At 43.9% G+C, this 20,418-nt stretch overlaps 1 protein-coding gene across 4 annotated transcripts in view; it reads right to left on the reverse strand.

Annotated features, from left to right (window-relative positions):
* Positions 1 to 20,418, reverse strand: part of Abtb3 (ankyrin repeat and BTB domain containing 3) — a 264,586-nt gene that overhangs the window by 76,283 nt on the left and 167,885 nt on the right. For all 4 annotated transcript variants that reach the window (XM_060377817.1, XM_060377816.1, XM_021657006.2 and 1 more), the window contains exon 3: positions 15,093 to 15,297. In XM_060377817.1, the coding sequence (XP_060233800.1) occupies positions 15,093 to 15,297 (205 nt within the window). The remainder of the gene's footprint in view (positions 1 to 15,092; positions 15,298 to 20,418) is intronic.

Genomic DNA, 20,418 nt, shown 5'->3' on the forward strand with positions numbered 1-20,418 from the left:
AAGGTCAGTTCTTCCCTAGCTTGCTGCCTCACTTTCTTTAGATCCCTGATCAAATGAAGTGAAACCTTTTGGCCATTCTACTAAACAGCTCCTTCTTAATTCGAGTAACTGGCTTTATTTCTCTATCTCTGTACATTATATATTGTTTTCTATGCCTTTGTTCCCTTCCATCTATTGTGATAGAATTTGAAGCCCATGAAGGCAGGTGTTTTGCTTGACATAGTAGCTAGCTGCTTACTACTTATCTACCGAATGGAAAAATGTATAAATAAATATATATTTGGGCACCAACTACTGTATTTGGTGAGCTTCTGCTCTAATGTGAAAAGGCTCAAGAAAAGAAGGTATTAAGTCTAGAAGCCTTATAACCAGGAGCATGCAGTCTTCGGAGATGATGAAGCTGGTGCTTGGTGCTTTGGCATCAGCACCAGCTGAGCCTATGGGAAGGGAAGGTTTCTCCTCAAAGTACAAGCAGAGGGAATGAGCTACAAAAAGACAGGGCATTTCAAGGGGATTCTGTGAAGTTGAGTGGGTAAGAAGTTGGGAGACATTGAACTAAGAAAATATATGAATAGGGAGAACCATTTGGAGTAGGCTCAGTATGGACTGGTACCCTGTTTATTAACAGTCAGCTTAGAGGGAGGATATGGGGAAGAGTCTCATGGAGAACTCAAGGTTTTTAAAGCCTGGGGTTAGTGTAGTCTATCAGTATTGACTTATAAAAAGCCTTGATGACAGGAAGTCTGATTATCGTTGATTATACCTGCATGCTCGTTAGAGCAGGGTTTGTAGTTACTGATTGAGGCATAAGTGGCTACCAAGGCCACTAGAGGTGGAGAGCTAGAGCACAAGGCAAACTGCAGAGTATCCGTCACCCATTCCCATAAAGTGCACTGGGATTCTGAGGCAGAGGCAGTTCCTCAGAAAATAGCTTCGGACGCCTATGAAAATGTCAGCATTCCCAAGCTTCTCCAAGCTAGCTTCCTTCTCTGTTCACAAAAGTTTCTATCCATACCATGATGCCCTGGGTCTGGAGATCAGCCACATGAGGGTGGGGTGTTGGTGTCAGAGAGGAACAGAGAAAAGTGTATTGGAAGAGTGTAAAAGAGCTCCTTCCAGCCTTTCAGTTTGAATTTGGCAGTGAGAAGAGGGAAGGCTGGGAAAATAGCTACCTGCTTTTGCTAGCCTCTTGGCCAAAATTCCTGGCATGTCAGAACCTGACTCTCTGAATCTTGACTAAATTTCTCAGTCTTTAAAGATTGAGAAGAAGCCTGCCTGGACAGATTCATATACACAGGGGAAAAATGCTTTGGAACACAAAACCTGAAATCCACATTATAAAATAGCACAAACAACCACCAAATACACACCAAGAAGACCAAGCCAAGCATATGTACAATGACCTTTGCATAAGAAATAAGGCCAACGTTTACTTTCTGGTGCTGCAGAGATGGTCTTTTTCTAGAAACAATCTGGTAAGATGGGCTGGGAATCCTAGGCAATCTAGTTTCACTTTCAGAAAAATCTCATGTCTTTGGTTAGGTGGGGTTCATGAAAACACGAAACACATTCCCAGCTGATCTTGCTAGGAGCTTCACTGTGATCCTCGAGGGAGAAGCTATAGGGGTCCAACATGTTCATTTCAAGAGATCCTTTCTGTGATTATAGAAAGAAAACTAGCAGGCCTGGGGGTTGCCTTTCCCATAGCACCTTGTTTTTTGAAAAAGGAAGTAGGAGACTGGCTGGGAAAGGCTCATTTTGGGGAAAGGGCTATGTTCCTCAGCCAATTTTTCACTCACATTGGCCTTCAGAGGCCAGTTGAATTATCTTTCAATTTCTCTCCTCCAAACAGTCTCCTCTTGTTATATCCACTCTCTCTCCATAGATGTTTTAGTAGTGCCACAGTGAGTAATTTTCAAAGAACAGCAATTCACAAATTGGAAAGAACCCAAATGACCAGCAACTAGGGAAACATTAGGCAAATTACAGTACATTCAGAAGATGGAATATTTCACAGCCATTAAAAATGATGCGCATGAATATTCGGTTGTACCAAAAAAATGCTTATGGGACACTATTAAGTGAAAAAAAGGATATAAAGTTATATACACAGTACAAATATTTTAAAACTCTTACTTTTTGTATTAAAGAACAAAAAACCCATGAGATGATGTCATAAGTACTAATTTTTGGGTACCTCTGGGTAGCACAGTTGTAGATAATTTTAGTTTCCCTTTTTATATTTTTCTGGATTTTCTAATAGTTAAAATGAGCTTATATATCTTTTCAGAAAACAAAAAGAACTAAAAATTTGAATGTATCTCAGTTTATATTTAAGTTATAAAATAATGTCCTACATAAGGAAAGCAAGATGGACCAAGAGTTGGATGATTAGTTAAATTGAAAAAAAAAAAAAAAACAAAACAACTGGGACAGTGTGGAGGCGTGAGCCTTTGAAGAATGTGAAATCTGGGTATTCATCTTCTGGGCACATGAGCAGATATGCTGGTCTGCTGTCCCATAGTGTGCAACCAGCTGTGCCCAGCAGTGAATGCCAACACTGTAGCTGAAGAGTGCACATCTGGGGCCATGGCTGTAGTTTAGTGTTACAGTGTTTGCAGCATGTGCGGGGCCTTGATTAGCTTCTGAGTATCGTGGCATCCTCCTCTAACCTCAGTTCATTGGAGATGGGAGCAAGAGGATCAGGAGTTCAAAGTATCGTCTGCTACATTCCAAGTCTGAAGCTAACCTGGGCTACCTGAGACCATGTTTCAAAAAACTGAGGGTGGAGGGGAGGAGATTGGAAATGTGGCCCAGGAGGGCACCATGGTTCTAGGGTTGCTTGGGTTTGAGGATTTATTCTGTGGGCCTGGCTGTCTCCAGGTACCAGGTCCTTCCCACTGGACCTCACCAGGCTGTGCCAGCTCCCAGTGCCCACTGGGCAGCATTCAGAGCTAATTAGTGCTTATGTCCTTTTTGAAAATTTTGCCCTTTTTCCTGTGTTCTCCAGGATCCAAACACAGCATGCAAAAAGCTTTCAGTTCCAGGCAAACCAAGCATCTTGCCTTGGGGCCATATGGGCACCGGGTCTGAAGGATACAGAGAATCACACTCTGTAGACCATGGCCTTGTTACTACTCTCAGAGACTCTTGCAGGAAGCTGCTTTCTGCCTTGGTGTTGTGTACTAGGCTGGGCTAATAGGTTCTCTCACCTATTCAGAACCACAAAGAGTGAGAGATGGACAGCATACAGCCCTGTCTGCAAGAAGTTCAGTGCAGTGGTAGCAGACACAGGTATGGGGGTCAATCTGCAACATCAGAGCTATAGGGAGATGTCAGGAGAATCTGACCTCTGGGATCAGAGTGTGTGCACTCAGTTTCTAGCTGGTCACTAACAGGGCTCTGTGACATTGGTTAAGGCCTTGAATTTTTCACTCTCTTCTCCATTAGTAAAATATGAAGACTAGCTGCAGTGTCTCAGAGGGTGACCCTGAAGTTCAAGTGGAAGAATTCTGACAAGCGCTGTCCCAGGACTGGCACAAGCTAGCACTCCACAGCTGTTCTAGCTCTTCAGTGAAGGCTCTAAGGAGCACAGACTGACTGAGTGAGTGACAAATGGATAACAAATAAAAGGCTTCATAATAAGTAAAAATAATGAAAAATTAATATAAACTGAAACATGAGATGCTCAGATAGTGTTGCAGTATCACTTCCCTATGAGGCACAATTCACAGCAGAGGTTGGACTGGGCAGAGTTAAAGGGAGAAATAGGAATGGATTTCCATCTACTGAGCCCAAACCTGTTGCTGATAATAGTGTTGTCTATGCTTCAAAACCATGAATGGCGGATTTTTAAGCATCCTCACTCTAGAGAAATGGCAAACATTGGGCTGATAGTGATGCTAATAAGCTCAATTTGCTCATGCATGGAACAAAACAGTACATAGTGTGTGTTTTATGAGGATATGTGGTTACCATGTGTCAGTTAGCAGGAAAACCTAAGAGGCAGACTCTGTTTACTTTTATAGGAATTTAAGAAATTAAAACACTTCTCTGAGGTTTAAAAACTGTAATCAGGTTAGATGAAGTGATTTGGCAATCCTTGTTCCATTTATTATTATTAGTATTTGTTGAGGCCTTAGGCAGGGAAAATACTAGAAGGAAAAGGGAAGAGGAAAGGGAAGAATATTGAAAGCAAGATTACTCTTGGGGTGCATTGTTTTCAGGCTTCTGACCTTCTCAGGACTCCTCATGCCCAGATAGGGTATGGGGCTGAGAGAGGTGGTCTGGGCTCATGTTTCCAGCCTTTGTATCCTAGTTTGGGTCCTCACTAGCTGTGTAACAGGCAAGCTGATTAAGCTCTTTGAGACTAAAGTTTATCAACAAGATAGAGATAGCACAAGCGAATGATGACTAGACTAGGCTCATACTACTCTCGTGAAGATTCACTGATGCACTGCAACTTAGAAAGCAGCTGGGATATTGGGAATTTCTGGAGAAACATCATGGCAGTGCTAGTGATGGCTGTTTTAAAAAGCTCTGCTCTAAGCTAGGCCCAGAGGCATAGTCCTATAATCCAGCTACACAGGAGGCTGAGGCAGAAGGATCACACATTCAAAGCTTGCCTTGGACAATAGAGTAAAACACTATCTCAAAATTTTTCCAAGTTAAAATTATAAAGAAAAGGGCTAGAGTATAGCTCAGTATCAGAGCATTTGCCTAGCATGTGTGAGAACTCAAGTTCATTCTCAGGGTACAGGAAGATTGCCTACTCCCCACAAATGTAGCTTTATATAATTGAAAGTGATCTACAGGTTTAATGTGCTACTCATTAGAATTCAATGATATTTTGCAAAAAAAATAGAAAAAAATTCTAAAATTCATGTGAAGAGCTAAGCAGTCTTGATGAGAGAGAGCAATGCTAAAGGAATCACAATATAACTTCAGTATATATTATAGTAACAAAACAGCATGGTATTGCATAAAACATACCAGTCAAAGGTACAAAGTGAGTGTCTATATTAGGTTGGCCTGTGGGGGATTGTTTTAACTAAGATAATTGATGCTGAAATATACAGCCCATTGTGGGTGGCATCATTCCTCAGGTAGGGGCTCTGCAAGTGTACAAGAATGGAGAAATTGAGTAGAGTGCAAGCAAGCAAGCATTCATTTCTCTCTGTTCTTGAATGCCAGTTATTTTGAATAACCAGTGAATAACTAGTTATTTTAAGTTCCTGCTGCCTTGATATCCCTGCTATAAAAACTATAACCTGCAACTGTAAGCTAAAATAAACTCTCTCTTAAGTTGTTTTTGTTGTTGTTGGGGTATTTTATCATAGCAACAGAACAAATCTAAAACCAACATTCATTGAAGAAAAGATAGCCTCTTCATAAAAAATAAAAAAACCAAAACCCCCATCCAATTAATAAAGATAATTAATTATCCAATTATAATAATGGGCAAGTGAGTTGAACAGAAAGTTTTCAAAAGAAACACAAATAACTAACAAATATATGAAAAATATATTCAGTATCCATAGCCTTCAATACATGTAAATCAAAGACTGTAGTGAGAATATCACGCCAAACAAACAACAGAGGGTGGACAGGAAGTGGGGTAAGAGGAACTGTCATTCACTTGTGGTGGGAGTGTAAATTGGTGTAGCAGTGATGGGAATCAGTATGGAGGTTCCTAAAAATCTTGAAACAGGGCTGCTGTATGACTCAGGCAAACCACATCTAGGTGTGTAACCAGAAAGGCTGTCAATCAGCACACAGCAAAGCTGCTTCACAACTATATTCACATTCACAAAAGCCTTGAGTTGGAATTAGGTGACTAGGTGAATGGACAAACAAACAAAGTGGTGTTTATACACACCAGAGTTTCATTCAGCCATAAAGAAGAAAGAGATTGTGAATTATTTGTGGGAAAGTAGACAGAAGTTGAGCTCATTATGTTAACAAAATAAGCCAGACTTAGAAAGACGAATATCATGTTTTCTTTCATGTGGAGAAACTGGACTAAAGCATATACATATATATGTGTGTGTGTATATATATATATATATATATACACACACACATATATCTATATAACACAAATGCAGAAGAAGTCTATTTGGGAGGTGGTACTGCAGGAAGGGAGAACAACAGAGGGTAATATATGAATATGGGCAGAACACATGATTCACTTATATGAAAATGTCATAATGAAACCCATCATTATGTATGCTAGTTAAAAAAATTAAAATACAAACTAAGCTTGGCTGTAAGATGAGCAAAGTGGGGAACGTGATGCACATTCCAGCAGGTAGCCGGCTCCGGGTCTGTAATAATGCCTTTCATGGTGCTTGGGGAAGGAGGAGATCCCTGTTCTAAAACGCTGCTTGCATCAAATCTCACAGAAAGTTCTGTGATGGTGGGGATGTCTTAGGTCCCTGCTGTCCATCACAAGGCCTATTAGTTCCCCAGGAGGCTATAGGAGCTCCCAAGCACCTGAAAGGAGGCTAGACTCAGGATGGCCAGGAATGGATTCTTTAGTTCAGTTTGATTCTCTTTCATTTAAATTTAAACATCCAGCCATGGGGAGGAGTTACTGGACAGGGCTGGGCAGCTCTAGGTTGGGAGTCTTTGTGTTATAGAGTAAGGTTCAAGGGCAGGAGAGATAGCTCAGGAGACGCCTTTTCAAGCATGAGGTCATGATCTCAGCCTCTAGAACCACGCAAGACATTCTAGACTACTTAGTGAGAGATGCTATCTCAAAACAAACCAAGGACCAAAATGAGTGAATAAGCCAATAAGGTGGCTAGTACAGGAGCAATGGTGCTTGAAGAATGACCACTGCAATTGGCCTCTGGCCTCTACATCCATGCACACACACACGAACATACACATACACAATGATTAATAAAGAAGAATAAAGATTTTCCCCTTTACTACAAAGCAAGGAGAAGCTGGCATCAGATACCAAGAGCCTACCTCAGTGTCCTGTGGAGCAGATCCAGAAGAGAGAAACAAGTGTGCTACTTGCTGGCAGTAGTATAACTACATACTAGCAGGATGGGTGCTTCCTTCAGCCTGAGTCTGGCACTCCGCTTGTCACCTAGGCATGAGCTGTATCTCTCCCTAGGTAAATGTCCTATGTAACCCAGCCAAGGTTGTTTAACAAGTCCTGAGGCTACAGACGTCAACAGCCCAGGTGCTGGTGAAGTCCCATTTGCCTGGATGCTCTCCCCAAGGATGGCCCCAGTCAAATACTGCCTCGCCTCTCCCTTGCACAGTTCTGCCTTAATTTGACAGCCTTGAGCTGTGCAGAGACACTGGACCACCTTAGGGAAGCTGTGGGGTGATCATTAAATTGGGAGCTATTCTTTTGAGGGGGATCCAGAGCTGAGCATGCTGCAGGCTGGCAGAGGGCTCCTGGGGCAAGGAGAATGGAGGCTGGAGCCAGCACTCGCTGGGATGGTTATCAGCCACCAATAATACACTAAGCCCCATCACCAGGAGATGTAGTCATTCAAGAGCTTATTTCTTGTCTGCATGCCCCTTAAAAAAATGGAGGTTGTTATGATCTTTGAACAAAGACAAAACAAAGGGGGAAAATGGTAACACCTTGTTTTAGTGATAATCTAGGCTCCAACAGTTTCACCTGGGAGCCAGTTAGATTAACTGGCTCAGGAAGAGTGAACAGAATCTACGTTTGTAACAAGGTTTCAGGCCACTCAAATCCTTAGCCTGCTCCAAGCCCATGTGATAGACCCCACAGACAGCAAGCGATGATGGCCACTGTTTCTAATGTGCACTGAGACCTTTAAAGTGCTTTAAATGTATCAACTCGCAAAGCTTCTGGAGCTTCTATAATAGTCCAGGAAAGTGAGGCTCAGAGTGGCTCTGGTGAAAGCCAGGCTATCAGTCTAAGTACTATGATTCTAGAATTAAAGAATGCCTGAAGCATATTTCTCTTGTTTAACAGACATAAACAGACATGGATCAAAATCTTATCATGTCTTGTAAATAAATATTATTCTTGTTCATCATTTTTTAAATTTATTTATGTCTACAGCATTCTGCCTGCATGTATATCTACAGGCCAGAAGAGGGCACCAGACCTCACTATATATGGCTGTGGTTGCTGGGAACTGAACTCAGGACCTCTGGAAGAACAGATAATGCTCTTAACTGCTGAGCCATCTCTCCAGACACATCAATTTTTTATGTTGAGATACAAAGAATGGGCTATGATGTTTTTTAGATTCTCAGGAAGAATATTTTTTGTCTGCAGACAAGGATGTGGGGGTTATATGACACTGTCTACAAAGTACATCCCAGGCACAGAACAGATGTTGATTAAATAATAGTCTCTCACGGCAGCATCTTAAGTTTTACATAGGGAGCTCCTGGGCCCTCAGGCACAGCCCTAGTCTCACCACTTTGCGCAATGCTCCTCCTTTCTCCTCTTCACTATGACAGAGGGTCTCTCTACCTTCCTCCAGCCTAGAGTGCTGCTGTGCCCCTAGAGCCTCTCCTGGACAGGACACGCCTCTCTGTCCTGACACATTCTGTACTCAGGATTTTTCAGACTTGCCCATGTACTATGGGCCCTGAATTTCCCTTGTTGCGTCTGCGAGGTGAGAGGCAGAGGTGCTGTAACCCCTCCCTCAGGGTGATTGTGTGAGGGCGGGGCACTGGGCACCTAGGGAATTTGGGAAGGGTCTACCACATAATACGCTGAGATCACTAGCATCGAGGGAACCGGTCTGCATTGTGCTGAGAGGGGGGTAAAGACTAGCACCCGTGTGTATCAGGGTACATGCTGCAGGGTGGGGTGGGGAAGTATCTTTGGCAGGCCTGTGCCAAGGTGTGCTACTAAGAAATTAAGCCACACAACAGATCTAGTGTAAGAGGTTTATTGGGGGAGGTGTGAGAGTGAAAGACTGTCTCCCAGTGGGCACATGAGGGCGCGATAGAGGCAGATAGGCAGACTGGGAGACAGAGAGGGAATGAGTGGAGGAGAGAAATGGAAAGGGAACAAGAGAAATGAGAGAGATCTGGAGCTGCAGGGGGCCCTTTTATGGGCATTACCTAGCACACCTGGAGGAGGGTGATGATGGAGGGTGATGGCACAGAGCAGCTGCTGGGTCCCTGAGGGCAGGCATCTGGGAACTCCTGATTGCTAACAGTATGTGTCAGTGACTGCACAAGACGTGTGTACAGCTGAGTAAGTTGGAGACATTTCTGGATGAGTGCTGAGGAAGCAGGCCTGGAGGGTACACAGCATGTGAGCTGCGGAGTCAGTGCCAAGCTGGGAGCCACCTCAGTGGGCACTGAAAACATAGTTCTCTGGGGCAGCATCCAGGATTCTCAGGTATTGAGGGGTTACTCCACAAACAGGACAAAGATAAGGACAGGTTCCATTGCTGTGTCATGAAACAACCTGAACACCTTTGTCAGAAGTCACAGTGAGTGCCATTAGTCACAGGGCCCATGTGGAATTTCTTCTGGTACTCATCATATTTTATTTTAAAAGTATATTCATTTAAAGACATGTAAACACCTATGAAGATCATGAAAGATTCTAAGGATTCGAGATGAGGTTTTAAAACATTGATGTTTCTCTCTCTCACACACCCACAGTCTATCATCTGTTAACAGCAAAATAGGTTACTGAATGTGAGCATACAACAGAGGTCCACTCCGAGGGTTCAAGTCTTCCAACTTCAGCTGTATGCCCCTGGGCAACGTGATTAACTCCAGCCAAGTCAGCACTGTGGATCTCAACTTATGGGTCATGACTCCTTTGGGTGGGTGTCAAATGACCCTTTCACAGGGGTCACGTATCAGACTTCCTGCATATCAGATATTTATATTACATTATATCGAATGGCAACAAAATTACAGTCATGAAGTAGCAACAAAAATAACTTTATGGTTGCGATCACCACAACATGAGGAACTATATTAAAGGATCACGGCATTAGGAAAGTTGAGAACCACTGGGTTTAACAGGACCTAGAGGGAAAGCTTCATGAACATATAGTATACGTGCCTTACCTCAGGAAGAATACAGTGGTATTTAAAAGTTCAATCTGAACTTTTTTGTTTTTAAGTGATAGTTACAATTCATATTAAGGTCAGCATTTTTTTATTTTCTGGAAAGGGCCAAACACTACTTTCAGTTTTACAAACATTCATATATCTATCACTAGGAACTGAATCTTCCACTGTTTAAAAGCTGCATAGAAATAATATGTAAGTGAATAAGTGTGGCTGTGATCTAATAAAACTTTATTTTCATAACCAGGCGATGGACCAGATTTGGTCATGAGGTAGTAACCATGAACGCGTGCCCCATATCGGTTTACTGCTCATTCATCAACTGTCACTTGCAGTTTCACATTTACTAGGGTTGGGATAATTTTTACCCTGGTCAGATAAAACAAGTTGCAGCCATGTTCTAGTTACAATCATATCACATTTTAAAACTTTGACCCCTAACATCAACTACTTCAAATCTGGCATGCATGTTTTCATTACAAATCATTTGTGCGGTGGCTGAGTTTCCAAAAGCCCTTACAGTGGTTTATCTTAGTGGTTAACTTGATGGGATTTACAATCTCCATGGAAACAAATCTCTGGGCACATCTGTGAGGATATAGGAAGATACAACTGCTTGATATTAACCTCTAAGGTTCTGTTCTGCTTGTTTTGTGAACTCTCTTTCTTCAAGTGTCAACTCTCTCGCATGGTTAAGGCTGTTTCACCATTAGCTTTCCTGAAACACTTGGCAGTTGATATATGAGTGATGATCATAGTTGTGGTTGAGATTCCCTCAGAAGGCATCCTGCAACATTCTTTTGTATATTTTGCTTGTAGAAGAGGTGAGAGCTATTGCTTCCTGGAATCAATTCTTCTCCATCCCTCACCCTTGGAAAGACTGGGGCAGGCAGATATGTCTGTGTTTACTCTTCCCATTGAAGCTATTCATTGTTCCTCCCACACAGCACCAGATAATTAAGGCCACAAAGCATTCCTATTTCTCCTCTTTGTTTTTCCACATTGTGGCAACAAACAAGTGAATTCATCCATGGCCAAAGACATCGAGGAATCACTGATACTTCCAGCAAATATAATGACTTGGGGGACTTGTCCTCAACATAAGATGATTCTATTTTAAAAAGTAGCTCAACCTCAATATTAAGGTGTTTGAACATAATCACTGTTGTTTGGAAAATAAATAGCTTAATTATAAATCTTACAAAATCTGCCTGGATTTTAACAAGAGAAATATACCTGCCATGATTGACAGACTCTTAACAGCTCTAGAAATAGCAGCCAAAGTCCTGACAAAATACAGGCTACAGTAATTTCATATGCAGGCTGAGCATCTTCACACCACCACAAAGAAAAATGGAACCATCCAGAACAATGTAAAAACTGGAGGACTATGTCCATGTGACACAGAAAATAGTACCTGTAGGCTATGCCTTAGCATTTCAGTCAAGAAAGACTCTTTAGATTAGAAGTGACAGTATGAGACATAAAAGAACCCATGTTTTAGTCAGTTATTCCCTAGGGCATGGAAAGAACTATGTCAGTCCTGTTCCTAAGGAGCTAATGGTATAGAAAACACACACACACACACACACACACACACACACACACACACACACCTCATAGCCCTACCCAAATTTGCCAGAAGAGAGAGCCAAAAAGATACTACTTTATAGGGGTCAGGAGATGAGTCAAAGTGGAATTCTATCTCCCAAGTTCTTTTTGGAGGTGTTGGTATAAAGCTGACTGAGAAGATTCTGAGGATTTCTCTCTCCTGAATTCCCTGCATGATGGTTTCAGATGCTAAACTCAAAAGTGTTAAGGGACAAGAAGAGGGCTATTTTTATAGAAAGAACCACTCACAGGCTTCCATGAGGATGAGAAGAACATTTTAGAGGAAAAAAAGGAAAAGATGTATGATAGCAGCTTTCTTTTTGGTAGCAGTAGTGGTGAAGTGGTGTTCCCCTTATGGCAGGATTGCCCTGGGTGTCTCAGCTCTCGTATATAACTCACTCCTTGTACATGTCTCATGAGGAGTATCCTTTCTCATGTTATAGATGACAAAAGGAGATTCAAAGAAGTGAAATCATTTGTTCATGTTCTCAGAACTGTGCAAAAACAATCCCAGGCTGGGATGCCTATCTAGCTTCCACCTGATTCCCCAAGCTGTGAGATTACCAGAAGACAAAAGCAATCAGGACTTTTAAAAAAATGTTAACATCTGCTTCAGGTTTTGAAAAGCCAACCAAGGAGGAATGGAAAGACTGAGATAAACGGCTTTGAGGAAATCCATGACATGTATCTCATATCTCTTTCAAGTATGTTCTGGATCCCTTAGTGGGTGTTTTTAGACTTCCAACTGCTCTCTGAATCCAGAAATAGACTCAAGAAGGGAAAATCGCTGCTGATAAACACAGTGGATCTAGGAACCACACAATTGTAATGCCAGGGTCATGCAATAGGATGAAAGTTAGGTCTTTGAAGTTTAAATATGATAACTGTGAGGAGGATGGGAATGGCCAGAGGATATTAAACCTCATTTGCATGCAGACCATTGAGAAACCAGCTTCAATCATCAGCCTGAGAGAGAAAGGGGCCACAGCAGCTGGGAGAAGGGAACAGAGAGATGAGATGTCACACATGCTGCATAAGACATGTGCTATTGATCGCATCTTATGGTGTAACATGGCCATTGCTCAATTAAGCCATTAGTGTCTATGATAACCCTAGGGAGACCTGAAGAAGATTGGGCCCATTAACTTCCTAACATGAGTGTAGGAAGGGCTCACAAGGTCTTGTTTCTCCCCGTATCTGTAGGTAGTTAACAGGGTTGTTTAGAGGAGGGACCATAAGGCTTCACCCCTCCCCAAATATCTAGCTATAGAGATAGAGATATAGTGTGTGAGTGACTAAACTCACTGTTACATTAAGCTAGATTCCTGTGGAATCATTTCTTGGTCTATTGTTTGGTGTCCTATGTATCATGTGTGAATAGATGTTTCTTCATCTCTCCAGGAAAAGTCACAATGCCACATGCTGGCCAGTTGGATCCAAAAGCAGGTACCAGAATCTTAGGCCGCATATAAAGTAAGCCGCATATAAAGCCAGTTTTAGTGCCTTTATCAGAGACTAAGGAGACAGGAAGAGCAGCAGATTTGGGGTTATGATGGCCTCGGGTCTACGATGATATCAGTGTTCCTGAGGGGCATGTTCTATAGACAGCTGGGACTGGATCAGTCCATGCCTTCATTTTATCAGTGCCTGTTGGCTTCTCACTGTGCACCTAGTACCGATCCTGGCAATGGCTGTGGCATCATGGGCCAAATACGTGTTTAGTCCACTTTCATGACGCTCACAGGCATTGCACAAGAGTCGGAATATGTGTGGAATCACAGGTTAGTTACCATGCTAGGCAGGAAAGAACAAGGGGTAACAAGGAGAACTCACTCGAGAGAGTGAGACTAGACAATGGGAATGTGAAGGGGAAGCAAGGTGGCACTAGAAGATTCTGACTCAGAGGAGGCAATGTTTGGCCAAGCGTGTAGAAGCATCATCTATAGAGAGGTAGCCATGAACAGTGACATAAGGGAGGCAAGTCAAGGAATCTCATTACTGTTGGGCTCTGAAAAGCCTCTCACCTCTTAGGCTGCAGCCAATGGCCCTATTTCCTCAACTCTGAGGACTTATAGTCAAAGAAACCAAGGTACTGGTGTGTCTGGCTGAGGTTAGATTTGTTCAGGGACCATGGCCATTTCAGATCAGTGGAACATGTCTGCACATGGAAATTTGGCTAGGGTGTCCACTGATCTGGTCTGGAGAGTGATCTGGCCTAGGTGTCTCCTGATCAATTAGCTTCAGATGACTGGATACTGATACTAACTTGTTTTAACAGAAAGCTGAGAAGTCGGTGGGTCTTAAGGGAGCCCATCGAGGCACAAGCTATTATGGTAACAACAGAGTCATTCAGCTATTTTGTGAGTGATAAACTATAACAGTAATAGACAATAGTAAAAGGGGGCATTAATTGGATACTTGGCTGTGCTAGGCACTGTTCAAATCACTTAAGTTTCCAATAGCACTGTGAAGAATTTACTTTTTATATCCCATTTTGTAGATGAAGAAACCAAGGCAAGGATGTGAAGGCATTTCCCCAAGGACTCGGTTTTTAGTCAGAAGTGCCTGAGTTTGAGCCCAGGCAGTATATATCTCAGTGCCTGTTCTCCTAGGTGTTTCTCTGTAGGAATGGAGGTAATTTCCAATGTACTTAAACCAAGGAAGGCCTGTGTCAGGGTAAGGCCTGATTCATTTGCCTGGAAAAAAGACACATGAGAGGAAGTAAGGGAAGGGACACTTCTAGGTAGCCTGTTCTGAAAGCTGTTTCTAATCCCAGACCTCTGAGAAATTGAGATTCCCCTAGAGGATCCTGGGATTTAAAGATCTGAGGAATCCCGGGACGTGTAATTCAGCTCTCTGGTGTGTGGAAGGGAGGCTGAGGCAAGCAGGGATGGAGGAGCATAGCTCAGCACCCTTCCCATTCTTCTCTTCCCACAAGGATTCTGAGCCACAGGGACAGCTAAGTGCCTTATCCCAGGACAACCTAGTGTCCACTCCACCTGAGACCTTCTTCTGGTTAGGCAGCTGCTCTAGCCCACCCAGGGCTCCAAGGCAGCCATGAAGAAAGAAAGATGGAGACATCCAGGGATGTGGCATCCCCAACCTATCTTCACAAGGAAGCCAGACTGCACTCCAGAGGTTCCTGCTCCTTGGAGATGCACAGGTACACTCCTATGACCCAGGCCAGTTTTAGCCTGTATAGGACTAGCCGCATATAAAGGTATTTCCAGAATCTCACTAGGCTTTAAGATGTCTCTGCAGGGAATGAGGTTCCCCTCCAGTGTGCTATGGGGTAGAGGCAGCAATTCTTTCCCATTCCCTCCTCCCCGCCCCATCTCTCCTCATCTCACAGGGCAATGCCAGTCCATTACAAGGCTATGGTGAGCCACAAGCTGTTCTGAGAGCCTGGGAAGCCAGGCAAGACATACCTTTCCACCTGAAGGCTGACCTTGGAGGGTTCCACGTTGGGATTCTCCCACTCCATTTGCGGGCAGTGCATGAAATAGCAGAGAGTATAGAGGGCCTCTGGCTCCCAGTAGAGCGCTGCCTGCTTGTGGTGCAGGGGTGTTCCATTGCCGTGGTGTTTGGCATTGAGGGGCTGTAGATGGTGCATTGCCCGGGACACCAGGTCACCTGTGAACAGAAGCAAGATTTCAGAACTTCCATGTACAGAACCCAACCTGAAGATCTTTGCAGAGACTCTGGACCCTGGTTTCCTCAGCCACTGAAACAGTCCCACATCAAGCAGAGAAGAAAAACATTCATTGGGCATATGAAGCACAGATAGCAAAGAATCATCCAGGGTCCTGCTTTTCTTGAACTCCAATTGCTTCCCCTCCCCTGTTGTATAGCACAGGATAGCTTCAAAGTTACTATGTAGCTGAGGATAACTTGAACTTCTGATCTGGCCTCCATCTCCGGAGGGCTGGGTAGGTATGAGTTATCACATACTGACTATGTGGTGTTGAGGATGAAGCCCAGGCTTCTCTGCACATGTTAGGCATCCCATCATTCCATCCTTATCCCTAGAGAGCCAGTTTCTAAGAAGACACAGGAAGTCCTTTGGACTCTGTTCCTGTTAACTGCCTCTCTTGACTCAGAGTCCCCTACCGTCTCCACTGTATGGCTGATGCCAACTCCTCTAGAAAGCCATGCTAGCGTCATTCTGCCCATCTTACTTAGCACTCTGACCTTTCCTATTGTATCTCACAGGGGTAAGCTTAGAACTCCATGTTTCATTGCTGGCCTCTCCTCCAACAATAGCTTACTCTTACGTGGTGTTTCTGGGTGTCAGCAACAGTTTGAATGCTTTCATCCATATTTAGAAAGTAGCTTAGATTTAATGTGTATCCCAGAGGCTATGTGTTGAAGGCCTGGCCCTACAGTTTTCACAGCAGGACCTTTGGGAGTGCTTAGAGCTTGAGAGGTTAATCTATTGCTGGGTTCATGGCTTGTGGGCTGTTGGGAGGTGGTGTGAAAACATCGGATGGGCGGTAGTGGGAAGAAGTTAGTTATTGGGTATATACCTTTGAGAGGTCTATTTTTGTGCCAGTCTGTGAGTGGAGTCATTTTACTCTCTTACACACTCCCTGCCAGTATGCTCTGCCTCACCACAGATCCAAACAAAAATGGAGCCACGTAACCACAGATTGACAGTTCAGAAACTGAGCTAAGGGTCCTTTAAGTTTATTTTTGTGCATTTTGTCACAATGGTCCATGTGCATACATAAATTCATGTGCACTACATTTGTACAGGTACCCACAGAGGCAGAGAGTGCTGGATACCCTGGAGCTGGAATTACAGGTGGTTGGGAATCACCTGACATGGGTCCTCGGAACTGAACCCAGGTCCTCTGAGGCATCTCTTCATTACTTCATACTTTTTTTTCTTTTGCTTTTTCGAGACAGGGTTTCTTTGTGTAGCCTTAGCTGTCCAGGACGTGCTTTATAAATCAGGCTGGCCTCAAACTCAGATCTGCCTGCCTCTGCCTCCCCGAGTGCTGGGATTACAGGCATGAGCCACTGTGCCTGGCTTCATACAGTACTTTTATAAGTCTGTTTACAGGTGAAGACATGGAACCCCAAAGAGGTTCCAGTCTTTCTCAAAGTTACATAGCTCTAAACATGTAAGAGAAGCAGAGCTGGGATTTGAACCTGGGACTCTGACTCCAGAATCCATGCACTTAGCCACCCACTCCTTGAGCCCAGGGGTCTCTTTCACCCTTCTCAGAACTAGCAAACCTGAGAAGCATGCTGGGGTTTTTTCCTCCTGTCTCAGAGGGAAATCAAAATTAATTTTTATTTTTAATTATGGGTATACATGTGTGTCTAGTGTGGATCTGTATGAAGGTGGTATCCACCAAGGCAGAAAAGGCCATCAGATCCCCTGGGACTGAAGTTCCAGGTGGTTGTGAACTATCTGATGTGGGTGCTGGGAGCTGAACTCCAGTCCTCTGCAAGAGCAGTATCAACTCTTTCCTGGTAAGCCATCTCTCTACCCTCAAATCAGACTTCTTTCTCAAGCCACTGGTCACAGGGCAGAACTTCCTGTGGGAGGCTGCCTGAGCTCAGAAGCCATCTTTTTTCCTGGCCAAGACCACAGTTCCATCCTTCACTAATGTTGCCATGCCCAAGTGAGCACAGTCTTTGCTGCTATTTGCTTAATTTAAATGTACTCATTTTGTTTTATTTAAATACATTCATGTAGTGAGGAAAATTATGTCACTTTCATAAATAGCCCATGAGCATCATTTGCCACAAATAGAAAATAAATCTAATGAAGACAGCTCAATTCTGGTTCTGCTTTATTCTTAAATGAATAACAAGTATCAAGGAGAGGTTTGTGATGATCAATCCTCACTTAGAAAGACAAATGGGATGGACATCGATGGACATTGGAAGTAGGAGAAAACAAGAAACAGGATGGAGCCTACCACAGAGGGCCCCTGAAAGACTCTACCCGGCAGTGTATCAAAGCAGGTGCTGAGACTCATAACCAAACTTTGGGCAGAGTGCAGGGAATCTTATGAAAGAAGGGGGAGTTAGTAAGGCCTGGAGAGGAGGACGGGACAGCTCAAGAATATCTGATACCCACTTCTGGTCTCTGTCAGTAACCAAGACATGAGGCACGGCATGTGCGTGCACGCACGCACGCACACACACACACACACACACACACACACACACACACGTACACACACGCACTCACAAAAGCTCACTATGTAGCCCAGGCTTGATAGGACTTGTGGGGATCCTCCTGCCTCGGCCTCCCTCCAAAGTGCCAACATGAGCTACCATGCTTGGATCCCTGGCTCCTTCTCTCTCTCTCTCTCTCTCTCTCTCTCTCTCTCTCTCTCTCTCCTCTCTCTCTCCTTCTCTCCTTTCCTCCCTCCTTTCAACCTTCCCTCTTTAGTCCTAAGATTAGATGCTCAGATGTGAGCCACTGTGCCTGGACTCCTAGCTTTCTAGCTCCTTCCCTTCCTCCTTTTTTCCCTTCCTTCGTTCCTTCCTTCCCTCCTTCCCTCTCTCTCCCTTTCTCTCCCTCTGTCCCTCCCAAGTGCTGATATTACATATGTGAGCCAGCAAGCCTGCCGCCAGCCCTACTACCCTCCCAGACACCAATACAATATGCTAGCCTCTTCCATCCCCTACTGAATTGTCGACTGAGCCCAGGCCTCAGAGCTTGCTTGTTTCTATTATCCTGCTTAACCTCTCAATGTTACACTTTGCTTGAGCTCAAAACCCAAGAATGTGAACCAAGTGAGGAGCAGGACTTGTTCCTCCAAGGATTTAAAGCTCTACCTTAGGCTCCTGATTTGCCTAGAAGAGGAGTCAGCACCATAAACGGGGATGGACGAAATATAGTCCACTCCATTAGAAGGGCACAAGGTCCTCAAATCCCTCCCACTGCGTGGAGATGCAGCTCCACCGTCCTTCTCAAAATAAGATTTGGAGCTCTGTCACTTCTGATGGGAAGCAGTGGAGGACAGTCCTCAGGCTTACTACCCACCTAATCAATGGGTGCAAGGGGCTGAGCGGCAGGGGCAGTGGCTTAATTTAGATGTCAGCTTGACTGGATTAGGGGCCGCTATAGCTGGCAAAGTATATTTGAGTGTGTCTGTGTAGACATTTCCTGGCAGGATTGGCATTTAAATCAGTGGACTAAGTAAGGAAGATCTTCCCAGTGCGGGCACCCAGTCAACTGAGGTCCCTGATAAAACTGAACAACAAGAAAGGGAAATCCTCTCTGGGTTTGGATTCAGAATACCCCTTCTTTTGCCTTTCTGCTTATTGGCATGTTAAGAAAACAACAGGGCATCATGTCAGTGGCAGAAAGCAGCCCCCAAGGCTGCATTTTGATCTTGGAAACCTCAGTGACTACATCTGTGATGAAACAAAACTGTTGTTGACTAAGTGCCTTGCCCAGAGCGGGTATATCCTTTCTCCCTTCCCCGGGAGAAACAAAAGAAAGAAAAAGAGGCAGCCAGGATGGAAGTTCTCTCTGAAAGTCATATGGGCAGGAAGTCTTCAGGCTATCAAGAGGAACAGAAAAGGTAGTCCACTGCACTGAAGAGCACCTAGAAAAGGGGGAATGCTGGGTCTCTGGAATCACCAGGGCTTGAGAACATAGTGTTTGAAAGCTGTAGACACTGAGCCAGCAGCTCAGATTTGGACCATCATAGAAATAAAAACAAACAAACAAACAAACAAACAAACCAAACACCTATCTAAGGACTTCCTGTGTGCTGAGAACCTTGCATATGTAACACTGAAGTAATGAGTCCTCACAGAATAAATCCCTCTAACCCGAATCATGCAGTCACACAGGAAAAGAACTGAGCATGAGTTGTGAAGATGTGAGCGTGAACACTCCACCACACAGATTACTACCACTGAGGGGTGGCCTCCAGGGATCACCAGGAGGAGTTCAAATTCTCACAGGCATCAGTTGATTACAGCTTTCAGTGTGTTGCACAGTGGCCCCACTGTTGTAGCTTTGGGGTAAAGCTTTGATCATCCTCATGTGACCTTAAGTGCAGGTAGGAACAAGGTCTGGATTTTTTGCAGGTCCATGGAGCAGCAAGGTTCCTGACTGTGGGCAGCTTCACACTGAGCCACGCAAGGCAAGAAGATCCATGGGAGATATCACCAGGTGGATTCTCAAAAATAGCTGGATGAGTCCTATAGAGATGAGTGTCCAGTGAATCAGTGAATCAGGTCCAGGAACTTGAAGCTGGTAGGTTTGAAGGGGGTGGCTTGACAAGAGCAGTGGGTTCCCCAGTGACTAACATGTGTGTGTATGTATACATATGTGTATATATATGTATATATGTGTATATATATATATATAGGCACAGATGTAGTCCACAGATGTCTTCTTCAGTCACTCCACCTTATTACCTTATTTTTTGAGGCAGAATGTCTCACTGAACCTGGAGTCCAGTGGCTGAAATGCACTGGCTTGCCAGTGAGTCCTAGAGATGTGATTGCAGGTGCTGCCCCTGAGCATTTTTTTTCTTCTCTTTCTTTTCTCTAATTGTGGGTTTTGAGAGATCAAACTCAAGTCTTCGTGTGTGTGTGGCAAGCACTTTACCAACTGAGCTACCTACTGGCCCATGTTGTCTAGATTTTGGTTGTTTTTCTTTCTAAGTATCTGGAGAAAGACACAGACATCCAGATCTTCATCCAACAAGCCAGCCAGCCAACCAGCTAACCAACCAACTAGCCAACCAACCAGCCAGCTAGGCAGCCATC

This window comes from Meriones unguiculatus, chromosome 2 (genome assembly GCF_030254825.1).
Source record: "Meriones unguiculatus strain TT.TT164.6M chromosome 2, Bangor_MerUng_6.1, whole genome shotgun sequence".
NCBI lineage: Eukaryota > Metazoa > Chordata > Mammalia > Rodentia > Muridae > Meriones > Meriones unguiculatus.